Here is a 24,760-nt window from a genome sequence, read left to right as displayed (position 1 = left end):
GAAATGGTGCAGAATATAGTATCCCAACTGAAGTAAACAAATAAGCACAGCTTATTGTTGTCAATTGCTGAAGGTTATCAATAAAAACTTTGTGGATTCCTTGCAAAGTGTCACCTGAGCCACTTTCAATCAGATTGTTAAAGGTTTATGAATAGATTGGAGAGTAACAGCTCCAGCAGGCAACTGTAATTCTGTAGGGGAGGGTGAGGGAAGTTCAGATCTCTTTAAGGCACAGGATTGTGAATTATGAGGTAGGTTACTTAAGTGGTAACATTTATTGGGCTGAAGGAAAGAATTGAGGATTCAGTGACTGCAGAGAATCATAACCGTTTTTGAATTTTAAAAAAAGCTAGAAATGGTCACCACGTTAGGTCACATTTACAGAAAAGAGAACTCATTCATGATCTTTCATCCACTGAAAAATGGACTTTAAATTTGGAGAATTGGGAGGGAAGGGCAAACAGAAAAATCAGTGAAAGGTGGGGGGTAGAGACAAATTTGTTAAAGTAAAAGTTACCAAACCCTTAAAAAAATGAAAATAAAGAACAATTTTCGAATTTTCTAATCAGAGTTCTGATCATCTCAAATAAAGGTGCTAGAATTAATAACTGAATTGCTAGATATGCTAAGCCCAAAATTTTCCAGCAGGAAGATTTGTCCAAACTGTTCCTTCTACTTAAAACAAGTTTGCAGTGTCACTTCAGGGGACAGTAGCTGAAAGAAGAGTGGAGCAGAGAATTACAGCGACAGGAAGCTCAGGGTCGTATTTGTAGGCTGAATAGGATTTCTCTGCAAAGTATTCATCCAGTTCATGAATCCCCATTGGAGAGCAGATCATATCATACACCGATCATGTTAGTGTATTAAACTGAAAGGTGGCTGGCTCACCTGAGTGGTTTCTGGATGATGGGAGGCTTAAAGGGCAAGTGTTTTATCCAGTCTGTTAGGAAGGAATAATGATGCATAGTTCCCTGAAGGTGCAATCTCATGTGGATAGGGTGGTGAAGAAAGCTTTTGGTATGCTGGCCTTTATAAATCAGAGCATTGAGTATAGGAGTTGTGATGTAATGTTAAAACTGTACAAGGCATTGGTAAGGCTGAATTTGGAGTATTGTATACAGTTCTGGTCACCAAATTATAGGAAATAGAGAGAGTACAGAGGAGATTTACTAGGATGTTACCTGGATTTCAGCACCTAAGTTACAGGGAAAGGTTGAACAAGTCAGGTCTTTATTCTTTGGAGCGTAGAAGGTTGAGGGGGGACTTGATAGAGGTATTTAAAATTATGAGGGGGATAGATAGAGTTGACATGGATAGGCTTTTTCCATTGAGAGTAGGGGAGATTCAAACAAGAGGACATGAGTTGAAAGTTAGGGGGCAAAAATTTAGGGGTGACACGAGGGGGAACTTCTTTACTCAGAGAGTGGTAGCTGTGTGGAACAAGCTTCCAGTAGAAGTGGTAGAGGCAGGTTCGATATTGTCATTTTAAAAAAAGTTGGATAGGTGTATGGACAGGAAAGGAATGGAGGGTTATGGGCTGAGTGCGGGTCAGTGGGACTAGGTGAGAGTACGTGTTCGGCACGGACTAGAAGGGCCGACCGAGATGGCCTGTTTCTGTGCTGTCATTGTTATATGGTTATAAGGTACAAGTAGGGGAATGTGGCTGGTGGTGGATAAAGGAAGAATCAACCAAAGCGTTGGAGAATCAGTCCCTACTGAAGAGAAGAGAAATTGTGTCTGGTTGGTGGCACTGGTAGAGAGGGGTCAGAAGGTGAGGAGCGTGAGGGGAACTGGGGAAATGGAATAGTCTTTGCAGGAGGATGTTTTGAATGCAACTACAGGTAGAGTTGGGGATTTGGCTCTGTCCTTGCCCTCCCCCTCGTCCCTCAGCCTTGTCTCTGACAGTATCCACTCTCCCACACAGCTATTAGCCACCCTTTGTATCTTTCCGCACCTGTCCCTCACTTGTGATTCTCGCTCCTGTCCCATACAGCTTTCTGCCTCTCCTTTCCCCCTCCCCCTGGATCTGTCTGTCCTCCCCAACCTTCCTGACTGTGCCCACACCCCAAGTTAATCTAACCCTCTGCTTTACTTCTTTGGCTTCCGGCAAAGAAGGGGTGAGTTCACATTTTTGCATTAGTTGTCAGAAGTAGCTGTTGACAGAAATAGTATGACCTTGAGCTGTTGTAGTGCAGGTTAGCTTTGTGCAGAGCTGGTTCTGGAGGTGGGCTGTTGCAAAGGAATTTGTAGTATTGCTTCATACGGTGAATGCTGATCATGACATTCCTGATCGTATTTACTGTAAATAGTCTAAATGAAGTATATTTTTGAGGAGAAAAAAATACCATTAGCTGAGGTACCAAACTTTTGAGTGCATTTCAATCAGAAAGAAACTTCTTTTGGGTTAATTTGGTTTCTTGTGATCTTTTTGTGCTGTTTATATATTAAGCATGAACTATTTACAGTGTAATGGGCTGGTTTGGTCAGACCCAAAACACCCAAACCAATTTGAGTGTCCAGAAGATATGGTAATAAAGCGTACAAGCACAACAAAATAATAAGCTTCCTTTATTATCAGAAAACAGGAAGCACAAATAAACCACTCTAAATACAGTCAGCCCTCCTTAACCATGAGGGATTGGTTCCGGGATCAAATGTGAATAGTAAAGCGATCGGAAAGAGGTGAAACACCATCGGTCATTGGAAAAGTGTTAGGCTACAGTCGGTCAATAATCGGAATAATTTTAAAAGATAAATTGAGAAAGGCCCTGCCCCGATGAAAGCTACAATTATTACTAAACAACACAGTGGTTTAATTATTTAAATGTAATACGTTCTTAAGTGTTTTATATGCATAGGAAGGTAAAATATATACTAAGACAAATGTTTGACTGATGCTAAATAATACCGGATGTTCCGACTTACTTAGCAAGAGAACTTACGGTTTTTTTCGATCCCGATCCCTGATAACCTATGCAAATCCTCCCATATACTTTAAATCATCTCTAGATTAGTTATAATACCTAATACAATGTAAATGCTATGTAAATAGTTGTTATACTGCATTGTTTAGGGGAAAATGACAAGAGAAAAAGTCTGTACATGCTCGAACAACAAGTGCTGGAAGAGCACTTCCGGGTTTCCTCAATTTACAGTTGGTTGAATTCCCGCATGCGGAACTCGCGGATAAGGAGGGCCAACTGTACATAGTAAATTACAAAGATTTCCACAAAGATTTCAGGGCTCGTGATTCTTAGCCACCATTTGATTGCCACTGTGTCGGGGGAATTTTGAATCCTGGCTCATGAAATCATCCTTGGTCCTTCCTAGGCACCTATTTGATTGCAATTCTTCGGTCAAGATGAAGTCCCAAGAACCAAGGGAAAGGTGCTTCAATAAATAGGGTTTTGATCCAGAAGCATTGAGAGAGCCAGAGACAGATACATTTTTTGGTCTTTTGTTCTCATGCTACTAGCGCCTGAGGCTGTAAAGAATCCAGCCACTATTAGCAAACATGTAACAAATGTTTAACTTGTTTAGACACCTGACATGTTGCAAGCTCACAAAGAGTTAAAGTGCCACTTAGGATTGTTCAGACTTTCATCTGATATTTTCATAAAGTTTAATCCACCACAACACACACAGTGTGCTTCCTTTGCACTCTACCAAATTTTTCATGTTTAAATCATGTTGAAATGCTGCCGGGTACCGTCCAGTCCAAAGCTCCCAGTACAGAGTCAGAATCTCCTTTGTGAAATCCAAGCCACTGCTATGAAACTGAGTGGGACATATTGATTCTCTACATTGTACATCTAACCCACTACCTCCCTTCATCGCTGTCATTTCTACCAATTTCCCTCACCCTTCTCTAATGTCTTCAGATCATCTTCTTGTGTTTCAACTGTTACAAGGTATATGATGTCTGACATCTTTATCTCTTTCTGCAGAGACTTTGATTCGCTTTCTAAAGAAAATGTCTATGAAAACAATCGCCTGGTAAGTGTTATATTATCTTAACTATCGATGTTTTTATTGTTGGAGCTTCTGTTAGCCATTACTTTGAGTGGCATTTCTTAGATTATCACTGCTGTCCTCCTCCTAAAAGGAGGTGAAACAGTAAGTGATGGAAACATAGAAAACCTGCAGCTCAAATACAGGCCCTTCGGCCCACAATGCTGTGCCAAACATGTATTTACTTCAGAAATTACTGAGGGTTACCCACAGCCCTCTATTTTTCTACGCTCCATGTACCTATCTAGGAGTCTCTTAAAAGACCCTATTGTATCCGCCTCCACCACCTTTGCCGGCAGCCCATTCCACGCACTCACCACTCTCTGCGTAAAAAAAAAATACTTACCCCTGAATCTCCTCTGTACCTCCTTACAAGCACATTAAAACTGTGAAGAGAAAAGTTATTACCCAGGAACTTCATGTTCCCAATCTCCACATGTCCATGGGGTCCTCCTTATCTGCAATGGTTGGTCTCTGGCTGCTGGAGAGTTACCGCCCCTGCGTATTTGGAGCTCCTGAGTCTTGTACTGTTCCTTTTCAGTTGAACTCTAGGATCTCCATCCCATTGGCTCAGGGTCACCTTCTTACTGGTCATTGTACAGGGCTACAACCAACATTGTTTCATGGCTCTGCCCACCCCAGCCTTGTGTATTTGCGCCTTTACACGCTGACTGGTCCAGACCAGTTAAATGAGACAATCCAGACAGAGTCTAACGAGATTACAGATTGCTTCTTTGGTAGGTCCGGCATTTTACATAACAAGTGCTACTCTTCAGAGAATGGTCTCGGATTCAGCAGGTCATTGCAAGAATCAGTTCAGAGTCTGCAAAATGGGAGGAAATGAAGACAACTGGTTTGTCTGCTTTCCCTGTCCTTGATTAGATTGTAGTTTATGAGACATTTATGAATCACATTGCTCAGTGCTGAGGTGTGAGTCAGTGCGAGGTACACAGTGACTGCTCTGACCCTGATGATTACTGAGAGCAATTCTTAAAATCTTTCTCAATATTCAAGTTGCTTTACCGTAGGTTAAATCCAGCTTCTCCATTGAACTTAAAAAGATTTGTCATTCATTGTGACCTCAGATGCCATTGCCATTTCCTCATTAGACTAGGCCGGTGGTAACAGTTTTCCCTCATCGCTCCCATAACTGAAGGGGACATTGCTGCATCTAGTTCTGAAGAGTGAAATGTGTTGCCTGTCAGTGAGATACCAGTTAGGGAGTGGTGATTGTCAGATCGTGAGTGTTAGATTCATAATGGAAAGGAACAAGGAGCAATCGAAAGAAGAACGTGGATGGCTTGGATAAATGGGACCAAGTATTGAGAAAAAGTGGTCGCTGAGGCTCTGGCAGAATATGGCGCACACAAACAAAGATTGACGAGTAAGTCTATAATAGAGTGGGTGACTTTTAAAGTGGAGAGTTTTACAGTTCCAAAAGGGGAGAGAGAAAGATTTGGACTTATTTACCACTTGCACAGTACATGGAAACACACAGTGAAATGAGTCTTATGTGTTAACAACCAACACGCCACGCACTCCACCACGTAGTATGCTCACAATGCTCGGCAGAGCAACACCAAACAGAACGCAACAAGGCAACACCAGCCCCTTCCCCCCCCCCCCCACACACAAACAATACACCAACTCTAGGACAGGACTCCAGCGCCCAGCTTTCGCCCATCAGGCTTCGACCTTCTGCCTGCTGCTTGACCTTCAGGCTTTGATCCTCGGTATTGATCACTGGATCAGCTAATTACAGGGTCCCAAACTCCAGGCTCAAGCTCTGGGCTCACGATCTGACTGGCTGTCATTCCCCCTCGTGCACGAGGGCTGGTCAGAGGGCGGGCCCAGAGTTTGGATCACACAGACATAGGGAACAAAAGCTGGACGTGCCTGGAAGACAAACCTGGTAAAGTCATGAAGCAGAAGTAAATTAGTTGTGTAATGAATGATGTGTAGTTAAGAAGCAAGATTAATTATGTAAATTCAAGTTCCACCAAAGCCACTATAGAATTTACATTCATTTAAAATAGCTCTTGGTAATGGTGACCTCAAAACTCTTAAAACGCAGTCTCGTTGATTAATGCCCATGAGGGGAGTAAATCTGCCACCTCTATCTGGTCAGGCCTGTGGATGGTTCTGGGCCTTCCAGCTGGTTGAATGGGATGCCCTGCTGGGCAATCTTCAGTTCCAGGGCAGTCAGAGGTGGGCAATAATGCTTGGTGGGCAATGAGCCCAGATGTTGAAAAATGATTTATAAAAAAGATGAGGGAAAATCAGGCTGAACCTAGTAGCCTGAGAAAGAAGGTAAAAAGGAGAAAGTTCAAAGTAAATTTTAATATCAAACTACATATCTGTCAACATAAAGAACCCTGAAATTCACTTTCCTGTAGGCAGACTCAGCAAATCTATAGAATAGTAACTATAACAGGGTTAATGAAAGATCAACCAGAATGCAGAAGAAAATAAACTGTGCCAATGCAAATATTAATATCTCACAATAAATAACAACAACATGAGATAAAGAGTCCCTGAAGTGAGATCATTGGTTGTGGGAAAATCTCAATGGATGGGCAAATGAGGGTAGTTATCCCCTTTATTTTTCAAGAACCTGATGTTTGAGGGGTAGCAACTGTTTTTAAACCTAGTGGTGCGAGTCCTGAGGCTCTTGTACCTTCTACCTGATGGCAGCAGCGAGAAAAGAGCATGCCCTTGGTGGTGAGGATCTCTGATGGTAGATTCTTCTTTCCTAAGACAGCATTAATGCATTAAGACTGCGTCTCAATGTCACCAAGACCAAGGAGATGGTGGTGGACTTTAGGAGATCTAGGCCTCATATGGAGCCAGTGATCATTAATGGAGAATGTGTGGAGCAGGTTAAGACCTACAAGTATCTGGGAGTACAGTTGGACGAGAAGCTAGACTGGACTGCCAACACAGATGCCTTGTGCAGGAAGGCACAGAGTCGACTGTACTTCCTTAGAAGGTTGGCGTCATTCAATGTCTGCAGTGAGATGCTGAAGATGTTCTATAGGTCAGTTGTTGAGAGCGCCCTCTTCTTTGTGGTGGCGTGTTGGGGTGTTGGGGAGGAAGCATTAAGAAGAAGGACGCCTCACGTCTTAATAAGCTGATAAGGAAGGCGGGCTCTGTCGTGGGCAAAGTACTGGAGAGTGTAACATCGGTAGCTGAGCGAAGGGCGCTGAGTAGGCTACGGTCAATTATGGAAAACCCTGAACATCCTCTACATAGCACCATCCAGAGACAGAGAAGCAGTTTCAGCGACAGGTTACTGTCGATGCAATGCTCCTCAGACAGGATGAAGAGGTCAATACTCCCCAATGCCATTAGGCTTTACAATTCAACTGCCAGGACTTAAGAACTTTTTTTTAAAGCTATTATTAATGCTTTTTGAGTTATTGATTTAGATGCATATCATATTATTACTGAGTTAAGTATTGTATGTAATGAGTTTTTGCTACAACAAGTGTATGGGACATTGGAAAAAATGTTGAATTTCCCCATGGGGATGAATAAAATATCTATCTATCTATCTATCTATTTCATGTAGAGAGTATGAGATATTGAAGGGTTCTATTGTCAAGTAAATAGTGCAATGAGGGCTGAAGCTGATCAGGAATAAGGAGGTGATATAGCTAGAGCTAGCTTTCACAACAAAAGTTCAGGAAGAACCAGAAATAATGGGTGAAATTTGGCATGGATGAACTCTGCCATAGAACAGTCCCAAGCCCAACTACAAAACCCAGAGCTGCAGCAAACCCAACAGAATCTCCAAAGACCATCTCCCTGAGTGAGGAAGGATCTTTGCTGACAGCAAGAAACATAGAAACATGGAAAACCTTCAGCACAATATAGGCCTTTCGGCCCACAAACCTTAGAACTACCTAGGCTTACCCATAGCCATCTATTTTTCTAAGCTCCAACTTCTCAAGATATGCTATAAAGTATTCTAACAGTTTGCATTTCAGCCTGATATGGATCACCACAGAACTTGCAGACAATGTTAAACACTGCCCAGTCGCATCACAACCTTCCATTCAGTCCACCTTCGTGGTGCATTGCATCAGGAAGGTTAACTGCATTGTCAAGGATTAAGGCATACCCTGATCATTCCCTTTGCTCTCCAATACCTTCTCGAAATTAGAGGAGTTTGAGGACAGATTTGTGAACCAGTCACCTCTTTTCTTTTCAAATCTTTTTATTAGTTTTTTGAAAAAAAACAGAAGAAAAATATTGTTACAAGACATTTGAGAGTACATAATAGATTGATAAACATTCAAATATATATTGATCCATACATAGAATCTCTCAAACTCATATAATAATATAAATGATTAAGAAAAACCCCCCCCAAAACAAAAAAAAACAAAAAAACAACAACTAAATAGAAAAAGAAAACTAACCAACATGGGCAATCGCATAATGTTATATATATACAGTAGTGCCTATGACTCCCAACCTCCATCCACACAATTCAGGATAGTGACAATAAGGTTCAGGATCAGACCGTATAATTCATATGAAAATGCTGGATAAATGGTCTCCAAGTTTCCTCAAATTTAACTGAAGGATCGAAAACCACACTTCTAATTTTTTCTAAACTTAAACAGGAAATAGTTTGGGAAAACCACTGAGATACTGTTGGAGGATTGGCTTCTTTCCAATTCAGTAAAATGGATCTTCTAGCCATTAGTGTAATAAATGCAATCATTCGTTGGAATGAAGCGGATAAACACTTATTATCCATCATTGGTAGGCCAAAAATTGCAGTAAAAGGGTGTGGTTGGAGATTAATATTTAAAACTCTTGAAATAATATTAAAAATATCTTTCCAATAGTTATGTAAGCAAGGACAGGACCAAAACATATGAGTCAACGAAGCTATATCAGAATGACATCTATCACAGGTTGAATTAACATACGAGTAAAATCGAGCAAGTTTATCTTTAGACATATGAGCTCTGTGTACGACCTTAAATTGTATTAGAGTATGTTTAGCACATATAGAGGATGAGTTTACCAATAATAAAATTTTTTCCCATTGCTCAGTAGAAATAGGGCAATGCAGTTCTTCCTGCCATTCCTTCTTAATTTTTTCAGATATATCTGGTTGTAGATTCATAATCATATTATAAATGATAGCAACAAGACCCTTTTTACAAGGATTAAGAGCTAAAATTCTTTCTGTAATGTCCAATGGACATTCTTTCGAAAAAGACTTTAGTTCATTATATAAAAAATTTCTAATTTGTAGATATCTAAAAAAATGGGTTTTAGATAAATTATATTTATTAGATAATTGTTCGAAGGACATAATGTTATCATCCAAAAACAGATCACGAAAACATGTTATACCTTTTGTTTTCCATAAATAAAAGGCTTGATCTATGGAAGATGGTCGAAAAAAGTAATTAGCTGTTATAGGGCTTGACAGTATAAACTTATTCAAACCAAAAAATTTACGAAATTGAAACCAGATTCGTAATGTATACTTGACTATAGGATTAGTTATCTGTTTATTCATTTTAAATAACGAAAAGGGAAGTGAAGATCCTAAGATTGAAATCAATGAGAAATCTTGCACAGATTTACATTCCAAATTTACCCATTGTGGGCCAGCAACTGTAGTCGATTCTTGTGTCCAAAATATCAAATACCGTATATTAACTGCCCAATAGTAAAATCTTAAGTTTGGTAGAGCCAAACCGCCCTCCTTCTTAGGCTTCTGTAAATATTTTTTAGCTAACCTAGGATTTTTGTTCTGCCACAAATACGACGATATTTTAGAATCAACTGTATCAAAAAAAGATTTAGGAATAAAAATTGGTAATGCTTGAAATAGGTATAAAAATTTAGGTAGTATCATCATCTTAATGGCATTAATTCTACCTACCAAAGACATAGATAGTGGGGACCACCTATTAGCAAGTTGCTTAATTTGATCTATTAAAGGCAAAAAATTAGTTTTAAATAAATCTTTATGTTTTTTAGTAATTTTAATACCTAAATAAGTAAAATAGTCTGTAACAATTCTATATGGTACCCGATTATAAATTGGAGTATGCATATTTAATGGAAAAAGTTCACTCTTATTAAAATTCAATTTATACCCAGAGAAGTTACTAAATTGAGCAAGCAAAGAAGAAATAGCAGGAATAGATCTTTCAGGATCAGATATATATAATAACAAATCATCTGCATATAATGATACCTTATACATCGTCTCCCCGCGGGTAATACCTAAAATATTGGGTGATTCACGAATAGCTATAGCCAAGGGTTCCAAAGCAATGTCAAATAATAAAGGGCTTAAAGGACAACCTTGCCTTGTACCCCGAAATAGTTGAAAAAAAGGGGATCTTTGATTATTAGTGAAAACCGAAGCTAAAGGTTTCTGATATATTAATTTAATCCATGATATAAATTTTGAACTAAAATTAAAATGTTGCAAAGTATTAAATAAATATGACCATTCGACTCTATCAAATGCTTTTTCGGCATCTAAGGAGATGACACATTCTGGGATTTTAGATGAAGAAGTATAAGCAATATTAATTAATTTTCTAATATTAAAAGATGAATAACGATTTTTAATAAATCCAGTCTGATCCTCAGAAATAATCCGAGGCAATATATTTTCTAATCTAACAGCCAGGATTTTACTAAAAATCTTAAAGTCCATATTCAGCAAAGATATAGGCCGATAAGATGCACATTCAGTGGGATCTTTATCTTTTTTAAGAATTAAAGAAATAGAAGCTTCATAAAAAGATTGTGGTAGTTTACCTATACTTAATGCATCTTTAAAAATTTTACAAAGCCAAGGGGAAAGTATAGAAGAAAAGGATTTAAAAAATTCTGCAGAAAAACCATCTGGGCCCGAAGCTTTACCCGAGTTCATTAAAAAAATGGCCTTTTCTATTTCAGACTCCGTAATAGGTGTATCCAAAATTACACTATCCTCAGCAGTTACTTTTGGAATATTCAATTTCCTTAAAAATTCACTCATTATAGAAGAGTCTTTAGTACATTCTGATTGATATAAAGAATTATAAAAATCTTGAAAGGCTGTATTTATCTCTTTGTGATCAATCGTCAGAGTACCATCTTGTTTACGAATCTTAGTAATTTGTCGCTTATCCGAAACAATTTTCAATTGGTTAGCTAGTAATTTACCAGACTTATCTCCATATGTATAAAATTGAGCTTTCGATTTAATTAACTGACTTTCAATCGAAGAGGTTAACAATAAACTATGCTCCATTTGAAGTTCCACCCTTTCTTTATAAAGTTCTTTACTAGGGGTCAATGCATAAATCTTATCAATTGCCTTAATTTTATCAACTAATGTTGATATTTTAGAGTTAGTTCGTTTCCTAACTCCGGCAGAATATGAAATAATCTGTCCACGAATATATGCCTTAAAAGTATCCCAGAGAGTTCCACTGGAGATGTCTACTGTGGAATTTATTGAGAAAAACAAATCAATTTGCTGTTTAATAAAGTTAATAAAGTCAGAGTCCTGCAGTAAAACAGAATTAAACCTCCAACTTTTAGTACTAATATGTGAATCCGTCACCTTAATAGATAACTTCAAAGGTGCATGATCAGATATAACAATAGAGTCGTATTTGCAATCCATGACATCTGTAAGGAAGTGCTGATCAATGAAAAAGTAGTCAATCCTTGAATAATTATGATGCACATGGGAAAAGTATGAGAACTCTTTATCATTAGGGTGTAGAAAACGCCAGATTTCACAGATAGCTGAATCAATCATGAAAGAATTAATAAGAGAAGCCGATTTGTTCGGAAAAGTTTGAATGGGTTTGGATCTATCCATCAAAGGGTTTAAACAACAATTGAAATCCCCGCCCATTATCAATCTGTATTGATTCAGATTAGGAAAGGATGTAAATAAACATTTAAAAAATTCAGGACAGTCAGTATTTGGAGCATAAACATTAACTAAAACAACTTTTTGATTAAAAAGCAACCCAGTAATAAGCAAAAATCTACCTTGCGGGTCTGAAATTGTTTCATGATGTATAAAAGCAGTTGATGAGTCTATAAAAATAGAAACACCTCTCACTTTGGCTTGCGAATTTGAGTGATACTGTTGGCCCTTCCAAAACCTAAACAACCTCTGACTATCCACCTTCCTAACATGAGTCTCTTGTACAAAAATAACATTCGCATTCATTCTATGGAATACTTTGAATACTTTTTTCCGTTTAATCGGATGATTTAAACCATTAGTATTCCAAGAAACAAAGTTAATAGTCTTATCCATATTGACAATATATATTACAGTTAACATATAGGTTTAAAAGAAAAGTGAACTCATGAACTCGGAAGGGGAAAGTAAGTTCAAAGGGAAGCCGGAAGTCACAGCACCGCAGCCATTTTAGTAGTTTCATATAAGCCCATGAAGTAAAACTAAGCAAAAAGCAAGCAAAAAAAAGAAAAAAAAGAAAAATCTCCCTCCCACCACCCTCAAAACCCCAGGAAAAAAGCCAAACAGAGGCAAGCGAGCGATCTAATACTAAAATTACCCCCTTGTCTCAAGACGGCAACTCAGACGTAACAAAGTTAAAAAAAATACAAACAACCCACATTATAAAAAAAGGGTTGATATAGGAAAAATTAAAATATAAAATTAGTGTTATAAATGTATATTATCAAAAGGGTTAAAAAAATTAAAATAATAAATGAAGGTTTAACACTTTCGAACAAATCAAAACAGTTATGACGCTACAGACACTGGAGTCTGTCGGGAAGAAGAAACGCCATTTTATTCTTCCAAATCTTAATATTCAAATGCTAAAAATATAAAAAAAGAGCGTATATCGATTAAAAAAAGAAAAAAAAATAACCCTAATAGGTCATCTTCAACATTAATCGGTTAGTAATATATAAAAATATGAAATCGGAATAAACCCGGTAGAAAAAAGAGAGCTTTAATCATATATAAGAAATATATATGAACCGTATCAAAAAAGAACCCAAACGTCAATCTATACCAGATCCAAATCTATAGGCTAGATTACATTGATCAGCCCGATCAAATGTCATTGTTCCAGGAAACCTTGAGCATCCGCTGGCGATTTAAACAGCCGAAAAGATCCATCTTGAAGGGTGACTCTCAGGTGTGCTGGAAACAGCAACGCTTGCTTGTAGCCTTTCTGGTGAAAATTCGACATAACCGATCTGAAAGCCAGCCTAGCCCGTAGTACTTCGGGGCTATAGTCCTCCAGAATGCGAAAATTAAAATTTTGATAGGTTATCATACCTTTTTTACGAGCCGCACGAATCAGTCGTTCTTTGATGTGAGGATAATGGATCCTGAGAATTATGTGCCGTGGTTTCAGATTTGAATCTGCCCGATATCTAGAGACTCTGTGAGCCCGATCGATTAATGGGGGGTTATCCAGGACATCTTCGCCCAGGACATCCACTAGAAATTTGGAGAAGAAAACGGTCAGATCACCGCTTTCAAATTTTTCCGGGATTCCAATTAACCGAAGATTTTGTCTTCGAGAACGATTTTCCAAATCAGTAATTTTAGCTTTATAGCGTTCCATCTGTTGGGTCGTCGAAGTTTGCTCTTCTTGCATTTTTTCGATTATACGATCCTTCTTACGAGCAGCTTCTTCAAGAGCCAAAATGCTTGCTTGTTGTTCATTTGATTCCCGTGAAAAGGTCAGGAACTTTTCTTCGAGTGATCTCAAACGATTGTCATACTGTGCAAATCTTCCAAGTAATTTTTTCTCCAATTCATCAAATCTAGCGTCTATAAACTTCACAACTGTTTCTAAAGTTAACGGTTCTTTCGTCTGTTTCGGTTCTTTTGCTCTAGACATTTCAGCGGGTTGAGAGTAATTCAAATAGTTTTTAAAAAAATTCTATATGTTTAGACCCCTTTAAAATAAGTTTAAGGGGTGTTTGTAGGTTAAAAAAAACGTAAAAGGTTTGGAGCAAAGCCTAGATGCGGTTTACTCCATGAGCGCCATCTTGAGACTCCCCCAGTCACCTCTTTCACATCCCCTATTCAGTGGTGCTACCATGGGCTTCACTTGGGGACAACTTGAAAGACTGGCCCAGGATAGAGAATTCTGGTGAGCTGCTGTCAGCGGCCTATGCCCCAGTAGGGGTGATGGCCTGAAGTAAGCAAGTCAGCTAGTCTGCATGGGGTGCATCCTTGATGCTAAGACTGAGTGGGAATTGGTATTGTACTTGCCATAACATTATAAGAGATAAAAAAAAGGGGAATTTGCCAAGGACTGAATAACAGCAAGTATATTTATTGCCTTGTTCATAAACTTAAGCCAATCAACTCAGATTGGTCAGTTTTATAACCAATCAATGGAAAACACTATTAGGAACTTGAAAGAGATCAGGCATAGATTTAAGGCAAATTACATTTGACTTATCAGATAGATTTTACTGATGAGACAATTTTGATTGTCAATTGATATGGTTTACATAGTTTTTTTTTAAGACATTTGAGGAAATCTGGATTATATGCAGCTACCTAGATATACTCATGTAGATGGAGAGAGCAGTGGTAAAGAATGGTTTTATAGAATGGGAGGGTGGCACCTAATGCTGCTCCCTGGAGCATGGTATTGGAACCAGTGCTTTCTGAGTGTAGATGTGCAGGCTAGAATTTCCATATTTTGGGCTGACACCAAACATGGTAAGCTGTGAGGACAACAGTACACAGACATGGCGTGAATGTGCAGGGAGCATTGGCAGATGTGCTGCTGAAAGTTAAGGGAGAGAGAGATTGTCTGAGATGTCAAAGTGTTGAGATAGACAGTGTTTTTTTGATAAACTCTGGATCGTGGTCTCTGGTGGCTTTTGCTTGCATGGTGGGTGGCTGGGGTCAATGCCTTTGCTGGAGCAAGTGGGGAAGGAGGAGGACTGATGTGTGGGAGGGGGGCTGTGGGATTCTAAAGTTTTCTGTCATTCATTCTTTGGGTTTTTTTTCCTGTTTCGTGGATTTCTGCAAAGAGTAAGGATTTCAGGTTCTCAGATTCTCTGATATTAAGTGGAACCATTGAACCAGAGAAGAGTGAAATGATGCACTTTGGCAGAGAGAGAAAAAAAAACGATGGACATTCTGACAATTCAAAGGTGTGGCAGGTGTATATGTCTGAAAGATTTTTTTAATGTGGCAAAAGTGGTTGAAATGGTAAGTCATGTGTATGAGATCCTGGGATTGAGATTTAGAGGCACTGAGTACTAAAGCAATGGGGTTATAATATGGCCACTCCTCTCAGTGAATGCAAGCCTGGTCATACGGTTTAGGAAAGTGAAGGTCCTTGAGGGGATGAAGACAAGAGTCATTGGTCTGACTTGAATGAGAGCTATTCAGTCAGGGCATCAGTCAGCTTTGCTTTCCTGGTTGGATACAGAGACACATTGGGATTGATCTTCAAATCACTGTTCAGGAATTACCTCCTTGACCCCAGCTGTATTTCCCCACTATGTCTTCATGTTCCCTAGTCTGTAATCTTTCTCCTCATTTTATGAAATTTGGTTTATTCCTCTTGGTGTTTTAGACTGCAGTAGATGCTCAGCAGGTCGTGTTTAGTGTCTAATTCTGACCTTCGATACTGTTTTTGAACTTCTATTCCTATGTCTGGCTTGAAGTTTTTTATTTAATTGTGGTACATTTTTGAGGATTGGGGTGGGGAAGTTGTTAGTGTTGGCAAAAGTAGGTATTCTTTGTAATTTACTCAACTTCAATGAAGAAAAACAAATGTCAGTATCTCTAGACCGCGGTTAAATTGAACTCAGTAATAATAAGCATGTGAATAGTTTTAGCCAATTAATTTTTAAAATCTCTAATTACTATCCAGTACAGCAGTGCTGTAACATTTGGATTTGTAGAGGGTCAAGTCAATGTGATCCTGCAGTATTTCTTGATCATTATCCTGGATTGTGAGGCTGTCTGTTGGTCGGGGTTGACCATGGATATTGCGTCCCAGCTGTCTGTGTGATGCATGAGCCAGGGCAGTACGATATAGAGAGCAAGCTGTTGCCCATCCTGCAGGCTCTGCTCTGTACAGCTGCAGAGTCCAAAGGGATGGCAGAAACCAATACAGTGTGGTACCACAGCATCGCAGGAGTTGCCAGTCAGCGTTGAACTGCCTGAGGGACTCCAGCTTTGGATTTTTCCTCGGGGTGTACGCCCGAAGCCTTCTCCACGAGTGGATATAACTGCAAGGCAGCCGAGGTTTTCCTTTTAGATGAGCTGCCAGCTGCTACTGATGAGCCCCATCCGCCCAAAGGCACCAGTAACCCACCTTTGCCCCTTCTCCTGTCAATGGAAACGGTTCCACCGGGCTTAGTAGCAAAGCCACACGTGAAGGCCAGGAGCTGGACTTTGTTGTCGGAGGCTATTTGATATGCATGCATTTAATAAGAGCTTAACCTTAATACCACCCTGGATGTAACAACCTTAAGAGACCATCGTGGACTAAATCAGGGGTCGGCAACCTTTTTGCCTATGTGGGCCGGATCGCTATATTAATGAGCGGATGGTGAGCCAGATAAATGCCCTAAAAACTTGAAATATGGGAATTACCTACTTAAATACATCTAGTTATGTATTGCCTCAAATTAATGAATAACGCATGCTAGAAAATCATTTGTGCTTAAGGTTGCCTACCCCTAGACTAAATAGTTAAAAATTAAGCTGTCGTCATCGAACAACTGGAAAGATTGCTTCAAAGGATCTGTGACTTGCTTTATCTCAGAAATTGCACTGCCCAGTACTTTGTTTTGCCCTGCTATTTGGTAAATACATAATATAAAGGTTTGAAAATGTTCATACTGATTAGTTGGGAGTTTGGCAGAGCACAAGATCTATAGCCACCATTGGAATTTTAATTCTATTTTCAAGGGGTGTGGATATTACTTGTAACAAGTAACAGCAGAGGGAACACATATGTTCAGTAAATAGGTTTTAGCTCACAGAGCAACTTCACTGTGTCACTTGCGGATCAGTTCCTAGACAAATCATATTAGGCCCTAATGTTATGTGTTCAGAACCTCCCCATATAGTGTTGCTGGCGAGTAGGAATTCCTGCTTTCATTCTGCTTTTACAGAATATAAAAGGGACAGTCACCATTTATTTTAGGGTTTCCACCCAGGCAATGACTCTTTAATTAGCTTGCATGATATCAGCGCTAAATAAATCGTTCTCAAAAATCTCTGGCAAACATCTGCTGAGAAGCTGGTGTTCTTGTGGCAGTTTTCACCACAGCCCCTCTTCAGCAGCAGGCTCACTGGGGGGAAAGTTCTGTCGGTTCAGTGTTTTCCCAGATTGCACTCTTCCCCAGGGAAGTTGTGAGAGAGCCACCTCCACGTTTAAGGAGTTCCATTTACCCCTGGTGAATCTGTATGGCCGCAGATTCTTGCAGACGCTGGAATTTGGGGCAACGGGCAAACTGCGGGTCGAGCAGCATCTATGGGTGCGTGCTGATGGAATTGTCAATGTCTCAATCAAACCCCTGCATCAGATTCCCGAGTTGAGAATTCAAACTGAAACGTTGTCAATTCCTTACCTCCAGCAGGTGAGATACCTGCAAGATACGCACCTATTTTTTTTTATTCCAAATTCGCCTGCAAATTTCCAGCTTTTTTCCCCATCAATACCACACCACTACTTAACATATTCCACAAATAATTGTGGTTAATGAGTGGCCATTATGTACCTTTGAGAATTGCCTTTGGTATTCTTGAATGAAAATGGAAGTATTCCAATATTCTATGGACTTTCTGGCCAGAGGACTTCATCAGTGGTTTTAAGTAGGACTTTTTAGGTTGTTTTGAGATTTTATCAATTATAATTGCATAAATCCAAACCTAAATCAGAGTATTTTTTCTCAGATCTACAATAGTATCTTAATTAGTGCTGCTACTATTTTTGTTTTTTTTTCTCTCTCTCTTCTTTCAATATGCTGAGGTCAGGAATATTAATTTCCCATTCCTGCTCTTGTCGGAGCCAGAATTCAGTTACTGCCTCCGCAGCTTAATCCTATGTGGCAAGCTGAGTTTGCAAACTACCAACCCCTTTTTGTCATCGTGTTGGTAATGTATTCCTGACCAACATGTGCTTGGCATTCCTCCCTTGTCCGATCATTCCTCAATATTCCAACTGCTTATTTTTCCACTCCTCTGTTAGAATAGTGTACTTCCATACGTTCTATATTGTGATGCACAATTTTAGTAATGATTTTGTTTTAGCATTTCAGAGTCAGGTTTAATACCACCAGCAGATGTCATGGAATTTGTTAACTTTACAGCTGCAGTACTATGCAATACATGATAAGCATAGGGGAAAAAAAACAAATAATTTTGTTTTAAAGTAGTGAGGTAGTGTTCATGGGTTCAATGTCCATTTAGGAATCAGATAGCAGAGGGGAAGAGAGCTGTTCCTGAAAAACAGAGTGTGTGTCTTCAGGCTTCCTGTACCTCCTACCTGATGGTAACAATGAGAACCTGGTGGTGTGGGTCCTTAAAGATGGACATTGCCTTCCTGAGGCACCACTTTTGAAGATGTCTTGGGTACTATGGAGGCAGGTACCCATGATGGAGCTGACTAATTTTACAACCGTCTGCAATTTACTTCGATCCTGTGCAGTAGCCCTCCCCCCCATCCCCCCCATCCCGATCGGTGATGCGGTCAGTCAGAATGCTCTCCACAGTACATCTACAGAAGTTTTCGAGTCTTTTAGCTGACAAACCAAATCTCCTCACACTCCTAATGAAACATAGCCGCTGTCTTGCCTTCTTTGTAGCTGCATCAACATGCCAGAAAGTATTGACACCCAGGAACTTGAAATTTCTCACTCTCTCCACTTCTGATCCCTCTGGGAAGATTGGTTCGTGTTCCCTCGTTCTACCCTTTCTGAGGTCTACAATGAGCTCTTCAGTCTTACTAACATTGAGTGCAGGGTTGTTTGACGTAACAGCTAAATCGCCTATATTTGTTCCATTTAAACTGGGGTGTATCATGAAGCTGTTACCTGAAAAAGTTTCACTGATGCTTGAGATACAACCTGGGTTGCACTGGGACTCACCATCGGTGATGTAACCTGGAGTCACTGCGTGTTCCAGGTCTTTAAACATCAGGCACCCTCACCCAGGCTACCCAGCCAGGGTTGATCAGGTCCTGGCTTGTGACCCAGCAGCTTCGATCCATTGGTCACACCTCTTGATCAGTAGCCATCTAGAGACTCTGTGACGGTCCTGGTGGCTCTTTTCTTGGCAGCTCCCATAACACCAAGGAGAGAGTAGGTTCAGCACAGCGAGCAGCCAGCAAAACCTCTACCGGCTCAATCCGGCTCACATCGTGTCCTCCACCCGTCTCTATGGCACTGCTCCACCAGCTCCTAGTATTTGGCTTTCTTACTATTGTTGTGGTTTCTCGTGCCCCACAAACGACCAGGAGACGCAGAAGATTCTTACAGAAGTATTCAACTTTAATTTGCAAATCCAAAGCTGAGACAGTCATTGAGCTAGTTGCTGATTGCCCACCGATCCTTGTACATAGCATTTTTTATAGCAATCTCCTTCCTGGTTTAGTTGTATTAGCATATCCAATCGGTCTACAGTTGCGTATCACAAGTACATCCGCCACTATTGTTTCTACCCATTGACTTAATCATGTTCTAATCTGCATCTCTTAGCTACCTCATTAACACCCCATTATCTTCTACATTCTTAAGATTTCATTCTACTAAATTGGATACATGCATAGCAAATAGCAAGCTCAAAGCTGACTATATAGTTTTGGTTACACAGCAAACAATGCAACTTTTATACTCCAATACTATCAAGTAACCACTTCGTCTTCCCAAGGAACTGTCAGACTAGCATAACAGCATTGACCATAAGATTTGCTAAGAGCTGCATGCATCTGTTGGCTAATGTGCTAATGGTTTGCTTGCAGACATTGGGGCATACATCTTAAATGGATTAACTACAAATTAATTGGATTGAGTTAAGTGAGTTGGTAAAGACTTAATAAATAATCAGATAGAGTAGAATATGCTGACAGCAGACGAGTCAGGTGCATCCAGTTAACACCTAAGGTGAGAGAAGTTTCATTTCAATTTAAAAGTGACATTGAGACAGGTTAGCCATTTACCACATAACTAGTCAAGTGAACGAGAATTTGTTGAAATCAATTATGCTCCATGTACCCACATACAGCACAAACTCTCTGAGGTGCATTGAATAAGGTGTGTGACTGTATTTAATTATCCCACCTGTGATTTTATCATCATCAGTAGCGTTTTAGGGAGCTACTTAGTGAGGGGGTCAATGATGAGTCTAGCTTTTTCAGAACTGATGGTGTAAATGCTGTGGAAAGCATTGTCAACTTTCTACTCTTGAGAACTGGTTTGAGGAGAGCTTCCCACGCCGGACACAGTTGACAGGAACATCTAACTATTCCACCCTGGAATTTCAGTTACTTTTATCACCAACATTTTTCAGAGTGTTCCGTCGAATGTCTCCAGACAACCGCTGGATCAAATGGAGCTAATTTCCAGGATACATAGGGAATTGTTTAACCTGTGCCAAGTCCGCTCCAGAACTGAGGTCGCACCAACTTCAGTCATCGAGCTGCAGTATGCAGGTGACATTTGTATCAAGGGGGTTGGGCCTTGCATTGAATATGCACTAAGGTGGTCGACCAACCAAGGTGCAGAGTCTGGAACCCTGATCTAGAGTGGGTGTAATGTGCTTGCTGCTACACCATCCTAATCTGGCTCCTTCATGGCCAGTTTCAAAATCCTGAACTTCCCTCATTCCAGTTCAGTATCAGGATTAGGGTTATTATCACTGATATATGTTACAGAATTTGTTTGACATCAGCAGCACAGTGCAATGCATAAACATCGCTATAATTACAGAAATAATGTATTAAAATAGCACAAAAAGAGAGCAAAATATTGAGGAAGTGTATGAACTGTTCAGAAATCTGATGGTGGAGGGGAAGAGGCTATTCCTAAAGTGTTGAGTGTTCAGACTCCTGTACCATCTTCATGATAGTAGTAATGTGAAAAGGGCATTTCCTAGATGGTGAGGGTCCTTAATAATGGATTCTTGAGACACTTGCCTTTTGAGGATGTCGTCGGTTGTGGGGAGGCTAATACCCGTGCTGGGGCTGGCTGAGTTTACAACTCTCAGCAGCTTTTTTCAGATCCTGTGCATTAATGCCTTCGTACCAGTGATGCAACCAGTCAGAATACTCTCCTGTAGAAGATCTGCAATTTCCAAAATCTGTAGAAATTGTCACTGATTTGGTGGGAGTACTTTGACATAATTTGGGAGCACATAATTTCCCACTCGGGGTCGATAAAGTGCTTATTGTTATTATCATTATTGTGATGTTCTTTAGCAGTTCAAGAGAGCTGACTGACCGTGACCTTCTCTCAGACAGTTGGCACGAGCAGCTTCAAGAGTTGATCAGGGTGGGAATAGCACTGAATTAATGAGAAAATCCTGTTTGGAGAGTGGATATTCTTTTTTTAAAAAAGAGAAATCCTGATTGAGCATGCAACAAGAACTAGAATACAGCTGAAACTGAGGGGAATGTGTGGTGACGATTGGGAAATCTGGGAGTTCATCATCAGTTTTATAATCCAGGCCATTAATTATGGGTGAGGAGTGAGGTCATTGGAAAATTTGGCACTCTGTTCTCCATTGAGAAAATAAGTGACGGGCAGAGAACAGATTGTATTATGTTTTAATTGGAGTCAGGATTGAAAAAAGTCAGTGTTGGTTTTCACCGGATCGTTGGCCTTGATGTGTAGCTGAGGGATATTTCACACACGCCACCATTAGTTCTCCTGTCTGTTGAGTTAACGAATGGTTTGAATTTGTTTCGGTCCTGCTCACTAGTGTTGGAAGTGTTTTCAGGCACTGAACGAGCAGGGCTGTGTGCGACTTGCTGAGAGCAGCCGCTGCCAAACGGCCAGCCGTGCCAGGGAGCTCCAGCTTCTGACAGTGCTCACCACCCTCTTGGCAGCTGCGCAACTCATGACATCGGCCTTCTATTCCCCTTCACATCTATTTCTGAGAACAACGGCAACAGCAGCGTGCTTTGAATGTGGTTTTAAATAGGAACCATTATTTACAATCACGGGTTCATTTTGATTGATTGAAGTTGGTTCTATCTGGACTGAGGAAGGGACCAGTGTCAGTGTTCCTCTAAGAGATGGTAGTTAGTTTGACGCAATTGCTTACTGTTCGATGGGGTGCATTTCCCACTTCACTGCAACTGTCCCAGCTGTGATCCACTGGCCTGAATAAAACCAATCCCGCTCTCTTCTGCCCCCTCACATTTCTGCGGCCAAGTAGTGACTCAGTGGAGATGCAAAAAGCTCTTTATGTCACTGAATCTGTTTGCTATCCAGCAAAATATTGGCTGCTCGGTGACCTGACTCCACATATTTGGCTTTAGTGTTACTGGCTAACAAAAAATAAACTTGAGTTCCATATAAATTAATAGTGACTAGCACATCTGTTGCAGTTTGCGTAATAGTTTTTCAAATTAGCACTGTCCTCTCACATAGAAATGTTTCCTAATCACTCCTGATAGGATGGACTCTAATTTTTAAACAGTGCCCATTGTCTTACACTCACTACACAGGTGAACTATTCCAGGGGCTATAGCTCAAACTGGTGTTATTCAAATCCTTGTAGTCCAGGAATCCATTTTGTAATTGGATAAAGTGGATAACTTCACTCAACTTCATTTGGCCCATCACTGAAATGTTCCCACAACCAATGGACTCATTTTCAAGGACTCTTCTTCTCATGTTCTCAATATTTATTGCTTATTTATTATATACTTCTTCTTTGTGTGTGCACAGTTTGTTGTATTCTACAACATTATTGATTATGCCCACAAGAAAATGAATCCTGGGGTTGTATATGGTGATGTGTATGTACTTTGATATAAAAAATTACTTTGAACTTTAATTCAGTGAAACCCAGAACTGCTCGTCCTTTTGCGCTCGGTGTGATCTGTAAGTGAAGGCCAGAATTTCATCAGGCTTTTTCATAATGCCTGGACGTCAACACATTTTAACAATTGATGTGCATAAACCTCCAAGTCTTTTCAGATCTTTGCTGCCATTTAGAGAGAAAACTCTTTTATCCTTTTACAGGCTGAAATGGATGAGTTCACATTTGCCTGCACTGAGTTCCTTCTATTAATATCTCTTTATAGCTCTGAGCTTTTGTTTGGCTTCCATCTGCACTGCTTACAGCGTTGCATATCTTTGTCATTGGATCACGGGATAGAAAGTTACTTCTGAATATAGTCACCAGTTGTTCGCTCAACACAGTGTTGTGGCAAAGCACTTGTTACGTCCTGCCTTCCTACTGTCTTGATCAGCCACTTACCTAATCAATTAAATATTTTGCTTCAAATGAACAACTTTATGAAGTGGACTTGATCAGTTGAGTCCTGACGAAGGGTCTCGGCCCGAAACGTCGACAGTGCTTCTTCCTATAGATGCTGCCTGGCCTGCTGTGTTCCACCAGCATTTTGTGTGTGTTGTTTGATCAGATGCTTTCTGGTATCCATATCAATGACATTATAAACTCTTCCCCCACCTCAAAAACTTCAAGTACCTTGTATGATGACAGGTGCACACTACCTCTTACAGGTTATCTCTGCAATATCTAGGTGTTCATTTTCTCACTGTTTATTCTTAATTTTGTCGTGGTTTTTCGTGCCTCACAAATGACCAAGAGACGCAGAAGATTCTTCAAGAAGGGTTAAACTTTAATTTGCAAATCAAAGCTGAGACAGTCATTGAGCTAGTCGCTGATTGCCCACCGATCCTCGGACACAGCATTTTTTATAGCAATCTCCTGGTCCAGTTGCATTAGCATATGTAATCGATCTATAGTTGCATATTACACGTACCACACGTACATCATGTCCCTATTGTTTCTACCCATTGACTTAATTATGTTCTAATCTACATCTCTTTAGCTGCCTCTCATTAACCACCATTGTCTTCTACATTCTTAGGATTTCATTCTCTGGATTTCATTCTCCGACACATGCATATCAAATAGCAAGTTTCAAAACTGACTTCATAGTTTTAGTAAATTTATACTTTTATACTCCAATAGCTACAAGCTTAAAAAACTTGTTGGCAGCAGAAACTGTGACAGAAAATATTGTCAACGCTGAACAAGTCAGGCATTATCTATGGAAAGAGGAGTAGCTAATGTTTCAGCTTTAAGGTATGTTCATCAGAGGGGGAAAAGAAAAATGTTAATTGCCAGAAAGGTAAGGGAAGGGTGAGGTGGGAGAGATAACCCATTTCAGTTCCCGCTCCCATTCCGACATGTCAGTCCATGGCCTCTTCTACTGCCGTGATGAGGCCACACTCAGGTTAGAGGAGCAACGCCTTGCATTCTGTCCGGGTAGCCTCCAACCTGATGGCATGAACATCGATTTCTCAAACTTCTGGTAATTGCACCTCCCCCCCCCCCCTTCACCATTCCCCATTCCTATTTTCCTCCTCTCTCCTATCTCATTACCTATCCATCACCTCCCTCTTGTGTTCCTCCTCCTTTCCACGGTCTTCTATCCTCTCCTCTCAGACTCCCCCCTTCCCCAGCCCTTTCTCTCTTTCACCAATCAACTTCCCAGCCCTTTACTTCACCCCCCCAGTTTCT

General features: G+C 40.1%; 1 protein-coding gene across 1 annotated transcript in view; it reads left to right on the top strand.

Moving 5' to 3' along the window:
* Positions 1-24,760, top strand: part of micall1a (MICAL-like 1a) — a 108,437-nt gene that overhangs the window by 25,216 nt on the left and 58,461 nt on the right. Inside the window, exon 2 of the mRNA XM_073033538.1 lies at positions 3,948-3,996. Coding sequence (XP_072889639.1) covers positions 3,948-3,996 — 49 coding nt within the window. The remainder of the gene's footprint in view (positions 1-3,947; positions 3,997-24,760) is intronic.

This window comes from Hemitrygon akajei, chromosome 31 (assembly GCF_048418815.1).
Source record: "Hemitrygon akajei chromosome 31, sHemAka1.3, whole genome shotgun sequence".
Taxonomy (NCBI): Eukaryota; Metazoa; Chordata; class Chondrichthyes; order Myliobatiformes; family Dasyatidae; genus Hemitrygon; species Hemitrygon akajei.
Note: the sequence above shows the minus strand (reverse complement) of the source record. Positions and strands in the feature narration are given on the sequence as shown.